Genomic DNA, 16,657 nt, shown 5'->3' on the forward strand with positions numbered 1-16,657 from the left:
CTATTATAAGGGAAATTTACCCTTCCCTCGGGTAATCAGTCCTTCAACAGCAAACACCACATTGATCAGAACAAAAACAAACAAGAGAATTGTTCTTACTCCATGCGTAGAAAAAAGTTAACATAGCAGGCTCAGACAGGCCTGCTGACAAGGTGGGCCCCTGGCTGACATCTTGGACCTTGGATTTCAGGAGGGTCCCCACCCCATAACTGACAGGGAATGGCTCACTGTGCCTGAACAGCTGAAGCAAACCAGATGGTTTATGGTGAACACCTGCTTTCCTTTGGGGAATCTGGAATTTGGGTCTGGGTCAGACAGAGGCTTCCTACATGATCAGCTCCCAGTAAAAACCACAGGCACCAAGTCCTTGACGAGCTTCCCGGCAGACTACACTTGTGACTACGTGCGGTCACAACTCCTTGCTGAGGGAACTGAGCACATCCTGTGGGACGCCACCGGGAGAGGATCTCAGAAGTGTGCACCTGGTTTCCCTGGACTACACCCCAGACGTCTTTTCCCTTTTTGCTAATTTTGTTCTGTATTCTTTCACCAAAATAAACTACAGCCATGAGTACAACTACATGCTGAGTCCTGTGAGTCCTCCTAGCAAATCATCGAACCTGGAGGGGAGTCTTGGGGACCTCCCAGTGCACTTCCCACGTAGCTTCCCCACAAAATTGAATTACGAGAAGCTAACAATCACTCCAAGTGGCAACATCTAAAAAGACAGAGCACCTGGTGGAACTTACCGAGTATGTCAATGCCATGCTTACTGGAAAGAATAGGAGTTTATAGTTTTAATGATGAAGAGGCAATGCAGATGAATATATACACACAAAATAGTGAAAGCCCAAATACTCTTGTACCTTCTTTAGAGCTATGGGGCATATTAACATCCACCACGTCTATTAGAGGAAAGCCTGCCTTATACTAAAGAATACCCCTTGGAAAAAAAAGAAAAAGGGGCTTCCCTGGTGGCGCAGTGGTTGAGAGTCCGCCTGCCGATGCGGGGGACACGGGTTCGTGCCCCGGTCCAGGAAGATCCCACATGCCATGGAGCGGCTGGGCCCGTGAGCCATGGCCACTGAGCCTGCACGTCTGGAGTCTGTGCTCCACAGCGGGAGAGGCCACAACAGTGAGAGGCCCGCGTACCGCCAAAAAAAAAAAAAAAAGACTTGAAAAATGCGTATTTGGGTTTTGGGTTTTAAAAACCAGGAGACAAGTGACACCACACGTGGCAGGCACCTTTCAAGCCGCTGGGACGAGAACGTTTACTCACCATCAGCCAGGCGTTCCCGCCAGCTCTGAGCCGCGTGGGTGAAAAACTCGTTGTTCAGTGCACTGCTGCTGAGACGCAACAGGCCATCGGTCCCCACCTGGAAGGATCAAGGCAAAAAAAAACAATAAAGAAACTTAGAAAGAGAACAGAAGCTAGCCCAGAGAAAGCAAAGAGGAAGCCGCCCACATGTACCTGTCTGTCCACTTCGGGCAGGAGGAAGAGGAGCTGCTGCTGGAAGTGGGACGGCAGGGCATGGAAGGTCCGAGAGTTGATGAGGGCCCGGAGGTTGGTGTTGACGAGAATGGACCCAGGCGTCTCAAAATCTATCTCTTCCCCTCTGTTGCGCTTCATTTGACCTGTGATTTTTCAAGCAGTAGGAAGCAAAATGTAGATTTTCAGCTTCTTAAACCAAAAAAGCAAATGCCAACTGAGGGAAAACTTTGGTGGCAGCACCCAAGCTACCCAGAACTTATCTGCACACAATGAGCTCAATCATCCAGTCTACCCTAACCTATCAGCTACCATCAAACCTAAGAGAACACTTGGGCTTGCATCGTCTCAGACAAGACTCAGTAGCATGCTGTGTCACAGCCTGAAGGGACACTCTTCTCACAGAAAACCAGGCAAGGGGCAGGCTCTGAGCTTCCCTCCAAAGCTGGAGAACAGGCTCCACAAAGCCAATGGGAGAAACGATGGAAGTCTAAAAGTGAATCCGGTTAGCGTCCTACAGAAAAATCTGCAGAAGTCTTCTGTGAATGGGCTGGAGAGGTCTGACCTCCAGGCAGAAAGGTGCTAAGGGTTGTTTAAAGCCCACTGCAATGTCAATACCTCTCACAAAAGCCTCAGCAAATGGAACAGAGACCTGTGAGGCTTTAAGATTCAGCAAGGCTGATGAGCTGGAGAGGCTACAAGACAGCAAACCTAGCTGCCACTTGGGTGATGGTTTATTCTAATTTTCAGAAGCCAAGGTTAGTCTTCTTAATGATTTCAAGTGGCCCATCTACAAAAACCCAGCATGGGGGCTTTGAGAAATAAATCCGGAAATAGCAAATGGCATACTAGCCTTGCAAATAGCCCTACTGCGGGTGGGAGGTGCACACTACTGAACTTGTCTGCATAGCCCATATTCAACATAGGCTTCCACCCCATATACTAACTAGGTTATAAAAAAGGGCATCTGACAGAGACTGCAGACGTTGAGAACAAACTTGGCAGGATGCTACCGAAGAAAGAAAACAAATGTTGGAATTCTTCACTGAGACACTCAGAAGCAATTTTCACTCACTTGAGCACTCACTAAGCAGTATCAAGGCAGGCACAGGCTAGGCCCTTACAGGGACATACAAGGAGCAATGTGGCACCATCTCTGCCCACAGGGAGTTCTCTCAGTCTAGCAGAGAAAAATCTGTATGTGACATAACCAAAATACAAGGTAAAAACCAACAAAAATAGAGGGCCACCTGCGAAGTAAAAATAAACTGTAAAGGAGTGGAGTAGAAGACATCATCTTCTCTCTAGGCCTGCAGGGGCCCCCTTTCAGGCAGAGAAATGAGTGCCAAGCCACCTACCTGTGGCCGGCTTCCGGAAGCCTCTCAGGAGCGGGGCAGGGTCCCGGGCGACCTCGGCCTGGCCACGAATAGCAGCGCTGCCCAGGGCCAGAGAGCCACTGCTGCTGCTGGACGGGCTGCCGCTCTCGCCATCGGCGTGGCGGCCTGAGAACCCTGAAGGCACAGCATTCCACCGGTCAAAAGCATCACACGCCGCGCCCACGGCTCTCAGACAAGCTTACTTCTCCCAGCTCTCCCTGACATGCTGCCAGCAATACTGGTGCTTCCATGGCCCAGCCTTGGGCCGTCAGAGATCACCACCTCCTGGTCTGGCTTTAAATTATCACGTAAGAATGCCAAACCGCCATCTTGGTTTGCACTGTGTCTTTTACAAAGCACCTGCACACGCCTTCATAGGACCCTCACAACTGCCCTGGGAGGCCAGGGGAAGGGCGCCCAGCAGAGCCCATGCCGGAAGCTAGGTCGGGTCTCACCGCCACGGCGTGCTGACTGCCAGAGGACGGCTCCTGACTCTACTGGCACAGCACTACCTAGGCCAAGAGCTGCTGCCAGAGGGAGGCAGGTCCCCAGGCCCTGAGGAAGAAGCATCACAATCACGAGTTTACACATACCTGATGCAGATTCCACGTGGGCCCCGTTTACCTTCAGAGGAGTCAGGACAACTCGAGGCAGCATCACCCCGGTCTTCTTCTTCTGCTTGTTTGCCTATTTTCCCAGAGGGGATACAAAAGGAGCCTGAGTCACCTGCAGGCCACAACAGCTGTCCCTCTCGACCACGTCTCCCTCGCTGTCTTGTAAAACAGAGTTAGTGTTCAACCAGCACGGGCAGGTAATGCCAATAATAGCAACGACTCATTCTGCTGAGCCAGGTGCTGGCCACTGTGCCAAGCATCACCCCACACTGAAAAGAGTGTGTTGCTCTCCCCACTTTACAGGTAAGGAATTTGCCCAAAGCTAGTGAGTGGCAGGGCTGCAATTCAAACTGATGACTCCCAAGCTCATGTTCTCCCCACTCTGTTATACTTCTCCCTGAATGTTCCCAGGTTTTTCATAAATACAAACAAAATTATCCACCCATGGTAAAGAGAAAAAACAAATTGCTCTGCTCTCAGATCTACTACCCACTTTTCCTATGGCCCGCTTTTAAATGGTACTAACAGGTGGAGACCAAGGTGATTTTCTCCACTCTTCAACACGCTCAGTTAACTACAGGAGTAAGAGTCCTGTCTTGTGCCTGCCTCACTTTTCCATCCAGCCTAGTCACCAACTCTCCCCCCAACCTGTGAGGAAGCTCTGTAGCTGTCCCTGGGATTGGAATGAGGCCGACTCTGAGATTCGGTAGAACAGGAAGCATTAGAAGATGTTTCATCGAGAGAAACTGTAAGAGAGGGAAATAAAGGTTAGACCCTAGCGACTGCTTGTGGCTCTTCACCCATCTTGTCAAGGACACTTACCATCATTTTCACCACTCACAGTGCTGGCTTCATTAGACCCACAGCTCTCCACATCAGCTGTGTCCTCTGGCTCCTCTCCCTCCACTGCAGCCGGACTGCGAGACCACTGCAGGGCATCCTTCTGTGACAGCAAGGCACAACTCAGGTGAGCAAAACCCTACAAATCCTACAAGCACAGTAGTCATTCCTAAATGTGTATTGCTTTTGGAGAAGAGGGATTTAGAATATTGATTAAATTCCTATCCCTTTCTAATTGACCTCTTTTTCTCAGAAAGTTCTTCTCATACGTACATTAAGAAAGTTAGAGGGACTTCCCTGGTGGGGCAGTGGTTCAGAATCCACCTGCCAATGCGGGGGACACGGGTTTGATCCCTGGTCCAGGAGGACCCCACATGCCGCGGAGCGACTGAGCCCGTGTGCCACAACTACTGAGCCCACGTGCCTAGAGCCTGTGCTCCACAACAAGAGAAGGCATCACAAAATGAGAAGCCCACGCACCACAACGAAGAGTAGCCCCCGCTCGCCACAACTAGAGAAAACCCATGTGCAGCAATGAAGACCCAATGCAGCCAAAAATAAATTAAAAAGTTAGATATAATTTTGCATCTAATTATTCATTAAACATTTATGGGGTGCCTCCTATAAACTACACCATGCTAGTTCCAAGCGGTGGGTGGGGTGGGAATAAGGAGGGGAATCAGGGCCCTGCCTTCAAGGAGCTCAAATGAGTAGAGGACAAAGTCAAATCTATAACAATACAAAGCACAGTGATGGAAGGATAGAGAGAAAACTGTAGCAGCCCAGAACAGGGAACATCTAACTCACTGAGCTGGAGAAGAGGGCATGGAGGTACAGAAGGGGAATAAGGATCAGGGAGGTAGGGTTTCCAAGGAGATGTGTTGCTTGAGCTCAGTTTTAAAAGAAGTCAGTTAATAGGCAGATGAGTTGCCAGTGGGGAGGGAGAGGGAGTCCTAGGTAATGTGATGAGCGAATGTGGAAGAACATTCCAAATTCAAAGAAACCATAGACTTCAGGAGGTGTGTGGGAAACTGGATACGTGAGGAGGATAGAGAGACAGGAAGAGGGCTGATGATAATCATGGCACTGTGCTGAGGGATTAAGACTGATTTTTATAGAGTCTGAAGGATATGAATCAGGAGAATGATCTGAGTTTTAGGAATTTCATTCTGTTAACCATGGGAAGTCTGGAGGCAGAAGAAGAGTTAGATTATGACAGAAATCTATTGAAAAGGATAAAGATCTAAACTAAAGTAAGAGAGTGGGAACAAGGCTAGAGTGTAGAGGAGAGTTCCACTCCAAATTTCATCTCCTAACAAATACTCCTTCTAACAGTCTCTGTCGTGGAGTCTCAAAATGAAACTCTACCCATCCCCAAGGAAAACTTAGGAGCTACCTTGAAACCAGGAAGGAGTATGAATGAATACTGGGGATGGAGAGAGGAGGAGCAGATACAGATTGGGGTGGGGATGTCGTCTTTGAGTAAAAGTGTGTGAAAAAGAGTAGGTAAAATCATGATTCTATCACTTAAAAATATGCCAGAAATTTACAAGGAAAATCCACAAAATTCTAACTCATCAATTCCATGGATTCCTTGTAGCCTCCCCTTATCTGAGGGGTTTTTTTCACTTTCCACAATCAACCATGGTTGAAAAATATTAAATGGAAAGTAGCAGAAATAAACAACCCATTGGTTTCAAATTGCATGCTGTTCTGAGTACTGTGCTAAAGTCTCACACTGTCCAGCTCCGACCTACCTGGGACGTGGGTCATTTGTTTGTCCAGCGTAGCCCACCCATTAGTCACTGAGTGGCCATCTCAGTTATCAGATCGACTGTCATGGTATCACAGCACTTGTGTTCAAGAAACTCTTCATTTTACTTAATAATGGCCCCAAAGGCAAGCGTAGTGGTGCTGGCACTTCTCGCTCTGCCTGATTTATACTTTCTTAGTGTACCTAATACATAAATTAAACTTCATCATAGGTATGTATGTGTAGGTAAAAACATAGCATATATAGAGTTAGGTACTATCCACAGTTTCAGGCATCCACTTGAGGTCCTGGAACATATTCCCCCACAGACAACGGAGGACTACTGTCTTAAGTCTTCATCAGTTTATTTGCATTAATTTAAGCCAACATCAAGCTGACTTAAGTTAATAAAAAAGAAAATGGTTTTTTATATCTTTCTCTCTTTTCCCTACCAACCATAAATGCTCCTCACAGGATCAAAAGCTAAAGAATATTTTTAGTATTAATCTTGTAATTAGGCTTACTGACTGCCATGTTCTTGGAACAATGCAACAAATTTATTCCCTGAATCATACAGGCAAACTAAGACAAAATACTCATTTAATGAAGAAAAGAGGTCTATTACATTGTCAAAACTGACCCCAAAACTCCAGTTCTGGCAAGAGTGTGGGAAAATCACATATACACTGTTGGTGAGAGTGAAAATGGTATAAAAAGGTTTATACACAGCCAGTGGTAAAGTAAACTGTAAGCAAAACTCTAAAAACTGTATATACCTTTTAACCCAACACTTGTAAGACTCACCCAGGACATTATCTTAAAAAGGAGAAAATCAATCGATTGAACTACATTAAAATTAATATTCTCTGTTCAGCAAATGATACCATTAATAGAGTAAAAAGGGCAAGCTACCTACAGAGTTGAAGATGAGATCTGCAATTCATATAACCAATAAAGAACTTGTATCTAGACTGCATAAATCAATAAGAAAAAGGCAACCCAGGGACTTCCCTGGCAGTCCAGTGGTTAGGACTCTGCTTCCACTGAAGGGGGCACGGGTTTGATCCCTAGCCCAGGAACTAAGATCCCACATGCCACGCAGCACAGCAAAAAAAAAGAGAAAAAGGCAACCAGTAAGAAAAATAGGCAGACCTGTATTAGGCACTGTACCAAAGAGGATGTCCAGATGGCCAACATTCACACGGAAAGGTATTTAACCTCAATAAAGTAAGGAAGACACAAAACAATGCAAATTAAAACCACAATGAGATGACATCACATCCACAAGAATGGCTAAAATTAAAGTTTAACAATACCAAGTAGTGCTAATGAGGATGTGGAACAGGGAACAGGTACACTGAAAATGGATCCAGGCATTTAAGAATGTGGTTTGGCATTATCTGCTACACTTGAAGATACAAACATCCTATGACCCAGCAATGTCAGTCCTAGGTTTGGATTCCCTAGGGAAATACATGCATGTACACATCCAGATGTTCGTGACAGCATCATTTGTAACTTCGGCTATAAACAAAGTGCCCATCAGTAGAATCACTACATGGATTGACTGATGTATTTATTGATCAATACTCAATAAATAGATATTATACAATAATAAAAAAAAGAACGAACTACAGCTACTCACAACAACATGGATGAACTGTATTGTGCTTATGCAGGAGACTGTCCTTGGATCAATGTATACCCTTTGTGTCCTTTCCCTTATTTTTTTAAATTGAGGTACAATTTACAAAGAGTGAAATGTATACTATCTGATTAGTTTTGACAAATGTGTATCAAGGGACTTCCCTGGTGGCGCAGTGGTTAAGAATCCGCCTACCAACTCAGGGGACACGGGTTCGAGCCCTGGTCCGGGAAGATCAATCCCACATGCCGTGGAGCAACTAAGCCCGTGCGCCACAACTACTGAGCCTGCGCTCTAGAGCCTTCAAGCCACAACTACTGAGCCCACATGCCACAACTACTGAAGCCCACGCGCCTTGAGCCCGTGCTCCGCAACAAGAGAAGCCACCGCAATTAGAAGCCCGTGTACTGCAACAAAGAGTAGCCCCCACTCACTGCAACTAGAGAAAGCCCACACACAACGACAAAGACCCAATGCAGTCAAAAATAAATAAATAAATAAATTTATTTTATTTTATTTTTAAATTTAATTTTATTTATTTTTGGCTGCATTGGGTCTTTGTTGCTACACACAGGCTTTCTCTAGTTGCGGCGAGCGGGGGCTACTCTTTGTTGCAGTGTGCGTGGGCTTCTCATTGCAGTGGCTTCTCGTTGCGGAGCATGGGCTCTACGTGTGTGGGCTTCAGTAGTTGTGGCATGCGGGCTCAGTAGTTGTGGCTCACAGGCTTAGTTGCTCCGCGGCATGTGGGATCTCCCCGGAGGAGGGCCCGAATCCATGTCCTCTACATTGGCAGGCGGATTCTTAACCACTGCGCCACCAGGGAAGCCCAATAAATTTATTTCTAAAAATTCATACCAAGATATAGAACATACCCAACACTCCTAAAAGTCCCCTTGTGCCCCTTTCTAGTCAATCCCCACTCTACACTGCCCCTCCCACCCCACAGAGACAATGGTTGTTCCAATTTCTACCACCAAAAATTAGTTTTGCCTATTTTTGTTCTACATGTAAATGCAATCATACAGTAGGTACTCTCTTTTGTCTGGCTTGTTTTGCTCAGTCTCATGTCTATGAGAGTCATCCATGCTGCTGCATACATCAGTAGATCATTACTTGTTATTACAGAGTAGCATTCATATGCAACCATTTGTTTATCTATTCTCCTGTTGAGGGCATTTGGGGTATTTCCAAATTTGGGCTATTATGAACAAAGCTACTCTGAACATTCTTGTACACAGCTTTTATCGACATGTTTTCATTTTTCCTGAGTAAATATCTAAGAATAGAACAAGGGGGGTATAGGATGGATGAATGTTGAACTTTATTTAAAAAAAAAAAAAAAGCCAAAGATGTACACTTCCAACAACACTGTATGAGAGTTCCAGGTGCTCCACATCCTCACCAACATTTGGTGGTATCAGTCTTATTTTAGCCATTCTAATGCAGTGAGTACCTCACTGTGGCTTTAATTTTCATTTTCCTGATGACTAAAGATATTGAGCGCATTTTTATGTGCTTACTGGACATTTTCATATCTTCCTTTTCTGAAGTTGTTTGTTCAAGTGTTTTTATTTGTTAAAAAAAAAAAAAAAGGGAATTCCCTGGCGGTCCAGTGGTTAGGACTCGGCACTCCACTGCAGGGGTCACAGATTCGATCCCTGGTTGGGGAACTAAGATCCTGAAAGCTGCATGGCCAAAAAACCCAAAAAAAAGAAAAGAAAAAAAGAGTTACTTGTCTTTTTTTATTATAGCTATTCTGAATCATTTTTTATTTTGATAATGGGCATGTATTACCTTTACAAACAAATACATTTTGAACACCTTTATTTGGAAATAATTTCAAATTTAAAGAAAAGCTGTAAGAATAAAAATAGTACAAAGAACACCTGCCGTATAATTTTTACCCGTGTTCACCTATTAACACAAATAAATGTTTCAAAAATACATAAAATATATTAGTTTGGCAAGGCAACTGGCAAAGAGGCTAGTGATGGGGAAAAAAGCAACCAGCATTAATAAATAAACCCAGATACAATATTTTCCCGTAAGTCAAATGTTTGTTTGTTTGTTTGTTTTTGTGGTATGCGGGCCTCTCACTGTTGTGGCCTCTCCCGTTGTGGAGCACAGGCTCCGGAAGCGCAGGCTCAGAGGCCATGGCTCACGGGCCCAGCCGCTCCGCGGCATGTGGGATCTTCCCGGACCAGGGCACGAACCCATGTCCCCTGCATCAGCAGGCGGACTCTCAACCACTGTGCCACCAGGGAAGCCCAAGTCAAATGTTTTAAAAAATAAAATGCACTGTAAATACAAGAAGCCCCAAACATGAATAAAATGGAACTCTAAAATTTAAACCGATGAAGTTTTAAACCACCCAGGATTAGGTTCACAACTAAAAAACGATAAGCAAATTTCAGGTATGCCTTTGCTTTCTTTATGGGTCTGACAAACCTGTCCTCAACAAGAAATCTGTACTCTCTTAGAGAAGGCTGATCTGAGGGTTGTTTAATGTGTATTATCAAAAACTAAGAACGTACTGACCATTCAACAGTATATTAGAGTTCCTAACCAATGCATAAGAAAAAGAAACAAGAAGGAATTAGAAGAAACCAGAGTGTCGTTATTCCAGACAAGTATAATTATCCACATTGAAGATGCAAGGGATTCCGACCTAGTAAGAAATTCAGCAAGGCTGTAAGATTCAAAATCACATTAAAAACGCAAGCGATCCTAACATCAGCATAATACCAGCAATTAGAAAATGTAATTTATAACAAAGAATATGTTACTCTGAGATAAAGCTCAAAAAGAAACAATCATTTTATGAAGAAAACAAAACTTTATCAAGAAAGGTTTAAAACTTAGTAAACGGAGAGCTACACCATGTTCTTGATTAGGAAGACTCAACACTGTAAAGATGTCAACTCTTCTCAAATTGACTTGTAGGTTCAATGAAATTGCAATAAAACACTCAACCAGATTTTTTTTTTTTTTTTTGGTAGAACTTGACTGTACAGGGACAAGCAATGAGCCGCAAATAAGCCAAGACACTCCTGAAGAAGAACAAGATGAGATGCTCTGCTTTATTTTATTTTATTTTTTAATAAAGCTCTAGTAATGAAATGAGTAGATTAGCAGTTGCTAGGGGCTAGGGGGAGGGGAGAATAGGAAATGACTGCTAAAGGGTATGGGGTTTCTTTTAAGGGTAATGAAAATGTTCTAGAATTATATAATGGTGATAGTTGCATAAGTTTATGAACATACTAAAAGCCACCGAATTGTACACTTTAAATGGGTAAACTATATGGTCTGTGAGTTACATCCCAAAAAACCTGGATAAAAATTTGCTTACTAAATTTGACAGCTCTGAAAACATGAAAGAATCTAATCAAAATTTATAAAAACCACATAAAACCCATTAAAGTGTATAGAACGTTTATAGATCGAAAGTTAAAATTCATTTTTAGACAATGGTCCGTTATTATGTTTTAACTTTGTTATGTGAATCCTAAAGAAAGATTAAAACTTGTAAAGCAACCTCTGTGTATGCTTGAGAAAAGGCTTTATCCTTTTTAAAAATACTTAACGTAAAAAAAGTTCTTTGAATTTGAAATCCATTTGCATTATCAGAAGCAATTTCAATATTACAGCTGTCAAAGAAAAGACCTGTTATTTAAAAAATGAACACATTCTTGGAATACACTATAAAGACAAGAAATTGTCTGAGATCTCACTAATGACTAAAAAGTAGATTCCCTCAACCAGAAAAATTCTCATTTTGTGATGTGCCACCCACATCTGCAAACAAAGTTTCTAGCTGATGGTGACCATAGGCCCATGATTCCTCCTCTGAAACCCCTGGGTCTAGATGTGTTTTAGAACTTAGGATTTCTTGAATTTTACAAATGGCAATATATCATATTAACACCACCAGCAACCCATAATCAAACACAGTAATATTTTTTGAATTAACATAATGTACATACCAGGTGAAATAAATAGGTTTAAAGTGTCCTTCTCGGTCTAGATCAGAGATTTGCCACCAAATGAGTTTAAGCAAGTCAAGTTTTACTGCCAAGTGAGTTAGGAATAAATTTTGTCAGTTCTCAAAATATTTCAGATTTCCGTATTGTTAGTAAGGGGTTACTGGACCATTAAAAAAGCACATGCTTCTTGATAAAATTTTTGAAAAGATTTGGAAGTTTTATAATTCAACTTTTCTCATCACAGGTGTAACACGTAAAGAAAATGTAATGAAATATTTTTGAGCCCACACAGCACCTCCAAATCACCTCCATTTTACCCATTAAAAGATAGGGAAGTATCTCCTAGAAAAATTTCACACATTTGCATATGAAGACTACAAAAGTAAAAGGATGATTATTGCAGCAATTTTACTATTATAGTTTGTAATAATGAAAAACTGGAAAACTTGTGAAAAACCTAAATGTACACAACAGGGACTGGATAAATAAAAAGATATATTGATATGATGCACAATTAAACAGCAGGTAAAAGGAATAAAAAAATACATCTATATAAACAAACCACACATTTTTCATGGACACATATGAGTAAGAAGGATGCACATTAAATTGATGACAGTAGTTGGTTGCTACTGGGAAGGAACAAGGGCCATAGGCCTGGATGGCATATACAAGGGTAGGGTTTGGTGTGGAAGTCAAAGGCATTTCTCACTTTCTCTGCACAAAGGCTGCAGCTTCCATTTAAACATGGCGAAATGAAAACACACAGCTCTCTGCAAACTCCTGAAGCCTCATTTAGAATGGCTGCATTTTAAAAAGTACAAATGCACAAAGAGAAAGAGGGAAGAAAAAGCAGTAGATGAGGACTATCAATAAAATTCTAGAAGATGAATAACAGGAAGACAAGTGATGACTCAGCAGGGGAAAGAAAACCAAAGTCTAAGACTGCAGAGGGAAAAGCCACAAAGAGCAAGCCAGTTCTACTGCAAAACCCCCAAGGGGGCAGGGATTAAGAGGTACCAGGAACAACTGCAGACAGAGGTGAGGCACGGGAATGAAAATAGAAGTGGCTGGAAGTCCGAACAAGAAGTCAGACCCTTCAGATCTCCTCTCTGTCCCCAAAGAGTCAAGCAATACCCTTCTCCAGCTCCAGAAGAAAACAGGAGATTTATATTCTGACTGGACTAAACCAGAGAGGTTCTGGAATAGAAGACACCAGTTCAAGGAGTGGGGAGAGACTGAGGTGCCACACTCCATAAACAGAAGCATTAAGTCAAAGACCATATACAAAACGGTGACACCATTAACTCTCTCCCCCAGCTACGGCTCCCAAAGCTCCCCAAACAGTGGCAGCCCTACAGCCCCAGCCTACTCTCAGCTACCTGGCAAGAGACGGGAGGATCTCTCCTCCTGCAAAAAGTGCCCAACCTAAAAAAATACACCTTCAAAGTACAGATAATTGGGAGATTCCAAAAAAATATCCAGGTCCTCACTCTACCACAGTCAACAAGCAGTGCCCACAAGCACAGAATCTGTCAGTTCTCACCATAAATGACCTATCAACGACCACCAGATAAGTAAGCACTACTGCTATATGAAGGACAGCAACCAAAATAACAAAGGAGGAACTGAAAGGAAACAGAAATAATGAAGATCTCACAGCAAATGTCCTCCAAGAGACAGTCCAAAAACAAGTACAAAATGCTATTTTTAAAAAATAAAGGAACATCAGAGAACATGAGCAATGTGCTAGTAATTAAAAATAATACCCCCCCCAAAAATCAGCAATAACAACCAATAGGCTATTTCTCAGAGAAGTGACTCGAAAGAAAAAGAGAACAGGCTGCTGCATCAAGAAAAGTCCCACATACAACAAACAAAAGTTCCAGAAAGAGAAAACCGAAAAAGACAGGAAGTTTTCCCAAAATTAAGACCTGAGTTTCCAGGTTTAATAAGGCAAAATGCCCAGCACAGTGAATGAAAAAAGACCCATTCCGCAACACCTCACCATGAAATTTGAGAATACAGGATTGAAAAAGAGATCCTAAAATCTTTTAATCAGAGAGAACACATTACATGACAAAGAACTCAGAATGGCATCACACGTCTCAAGAGCAGTTTTAGAGAATGTAATAAAATAACATCTTTTGGAATTCTGAGTCAAACCCATAATCCAGTATGGAACACAGAACAAAGACATGTAAGGTCTCAAAATAATTTACCTCCTATGCACCTGTTCTCAGGAAGCAACTAGAGAATGTGTTACATAAATAAACAACACCTGCACGAGGTATAGGAAAGAGAGGCTATAACACAGGAGAAAGGTGATGAGAATTCTAAGGTGAGAATGAAAGGAACTCCCAGGAAAACAGCTATATGCATGTCAGACAGGGTAACCAACTTGCCCCAGGTGTGTCTGGGACTTTCCTCATTTTAGCACCGAACGTCCTGCACCCCAGGAAATTCCTCAATCCTGGGCAAACCAGGATGGTTGCCCACCCGATAAATAGTCCATACTGGGAACCGGAATAAGGACAGCAATAGGACCAACCTTTAGAAAGAAGAACAAAACCATTGTGTCTGACCATATCAAGAGGACTTTTATAGCTAGTAATAGCATTAGGCTTCATCTTTTCTGTTTGTAATCCATGTTGTTTTTTATTCCTCATCTTTATCATTTTACTTTTGAAGTAAATGTGAACTATAACATGGTTATAAAAGTCACAATTATCTAAAGGGTTACACTCAGAGAATCGACACTGCCCCCCTTTATCCCTTTCTTCCTCCCCCAACTCCCCAGCTTTCCAATCCATTCCTACCCATCCCCCCCTGGTTAGGTAACCAATCTCATTAGTTTCCAGCTTATTTCTCTTGTGTTTCTTTTTACACAAATGATAATATATACACCTAATTTCCCCTTCATCCTTAGACAAAAAAATGGCGCACTATATATAGCAAAGTGCAAAATACTTTTTTCAATTAACAATGTATCCTGGGACTTCCCTGGCTAGACTAGCGGTTAAGACTCCACGCTTCCAATGCAGGGGGCGTGGTTTCGATCTCAGGTAGAACTAAGATCCCACATGCCGTGAGGCACAGCCAAAAAAAAAAAAAAGTATCCTGAAAATGACTCTTTTATTTTATAGATATTCTTCCTCATTCTCTTCTCAGCTGCATAATACTCCATGATGCAGATGTACCGAACTTTATTTATGCAATTACTTCTCCACATGCCGGCATTTAGATGTCTTTTTGATATTTTACAAATAGAAATGCCACTGCCTTGAATAACCTTGTGAATCTGTGCTTTTATATTACTGAAGGTGTATCTTCAGAATAAATTCTTAAAGTGGAAAATGATGGGTCAAAAGGTAGATGTAAATGTAATTTTGTTAACAGCCAAATTCCCCTCAAAAAAAAGTTGTTCTGATTTGTGTTCCTAACAGCAAAGTATGACATGCCTGTTTTCCCACAGCCTTGAAAAGAGAAAATATACTGTGATACTTCAAAAATTTTTTGCTTTATGTATTCAAATAACACAACCACACTGAAAGGGGGGCAGGGGTGGATTTAACCCAAGTAGCAACTCCATTTTTTTTTTCCTTTTTAAAATATTTATTTATTTATTTGGCTGCACTGGGTCTTAGTTGTGACATGCGAACTCTTAGTTGAGGCATGCGTGCAGGACCTAGTTCCCTAACCAGGGATCGAACCCAGGTCCCCTGCATTGAGAGCACGGAGTCTTAGCCACTGGACCACCAGGGAAGTCCCTCAAGTAGCAGTTTTTAATTTTAAACACAGTATTTTAACTATGTACACTTGCGCTAAAGAAATAAATGAACTATAAACAAATATTGAGCTCTAGTTAGATTTTTCATAGGAGAATAGGTTGGCAATTCTTAAAGTATTAAATGTTTATTCTAGACCTGAGCAAATAACTAGATACAAAGTAGATAAAGTAGGGAGCCAAACCTAAACGTAAGAGTCAAATATATACAGCTTCTATAGAAGAAAATGTAATAAAATATTCATTGGAAAGGAAAGATTTCTAAAAACACTAACTATATACTTTCATTAAATTTTTTAAATGGACTTTCTCAAAATTGAAAATTTCTAATTAAAGACATCTTAATATAAATGAAAAGGCGGGGACTTCCCTGGCAGTCCAGTGGTTAGGACTTGGTGCTTTCATTGCTGTGGCCCTGCGTTTGATCCCTGGTAGGGGAACTAAGATCCCGAAAGCCACGTGGCACGGTCAAAAAAAAAGAAAGATCTTAAAAAAAAAAAAAAAATTGAAAAGGCAGCCTACAGATTGGTAAAAATATCTGCAATACATATATCTGACAAAGAACTTGAATCCAGGGTATATTTTTTTTAAAATCTACAAATGGAAACCAAAATGACTATACTTCAGTTTAAAAATAAAAGGGGAAGGGCTGTTATTTTCTTCCTCCCATTAGGTGTGTGTACGAGAAATGTGGGGAAAGGAGCCCCAGTGGCCAAGAGTAGGATGTTAGAGCCTGAGTGGGGAACAGAAGGTATTCACATTTGAGGGCAGCATGGTGTGGGAATGAGAGCTAAAAAAGGGTGAAATTCCCAAACAAGGAATGACAAGGGGCAGAGTATCAAAGCCCAAGTTGGGTGAGGACGGCGCTTATACGAGATGGCAGCCTGGTGCAGGGAATCAGAGTCTGAGCAGGCGAGGCCATCATCCATGGGGGCCAACCTAGCAGAGGGTGTTGGAATTCAAGAGGCGTCAAGAGGGCATCTTCATGAGGGAAAGGCAGCAACACTGATGGGAGAGATTAGTTATATAAGAGAGTGGGAAAATTAAACAAGTAAATATATTAAGAGATACGCTAGATATATAGAGATAACAGGAAAAATAGGAGTTGGATTTCTTACTGCTGGAGAAATGAGTTACAAATATGGAAATGGAGGGATTTCCCTGGTGGTC

General features: G+C 42.3%; 1 protein-coding gene across 1 annotated transcript in view; it reads right to left on the reverse strand.

Annotated features, from left to right (window-relative positions):
- The window catches only part of ASXL1 (ASXL transcriptional regulator 1), a 68,117-nt gene that overhangs the window by 6,864 nt on the left and 44,596 nt on the right, over positions 1 to 16,657 (reverse strand). Inside the window, exons 5-10 of the mRNA XM_004272710.4 lie at positions 4,302 to 4,422; positions 4,128 to 4,225; positions 3,459 to 3,552; positions 2,848 to 3,000; positions 1,472 to 1,635; positions 1,280 to 1,376 (exon numbers count right to left, since the gene is read on the reverse strand). Of these exons, the coding sequence (XP_004272758.2) occupies positions 1,280 to 1,376; positions 1,472 to 1,635; positions 2,848 to 3,000; positions 3,459 to 3,552; positions 4,128 to 4,225; positions 4,302 to 4,422 (727 nt within the window). The remainder of the gene's footprint in view (positions 1 to 1,279; positions 1,377 to 1,471; positions 1,636 to 2,847; positions 3,001 to 3,458; positions 3,553 to 4,127; positions 4,226 to 4,301; positions 4,423 to 16,657) is intronic.

This window comes from Orcinus orca, chromosome 16, assembly GCF_937001465.1.
Source record: "Orcinus orca chromosome 16, mOrcOrc1.1, whole genome shotgun sequence".
NCBI classification, from domain to species: Eukaryota; Metazoa; Chordata; class Mammalia; order Artiodactyla; family Delphinidae; genus Orcinus; species Orcinus orca.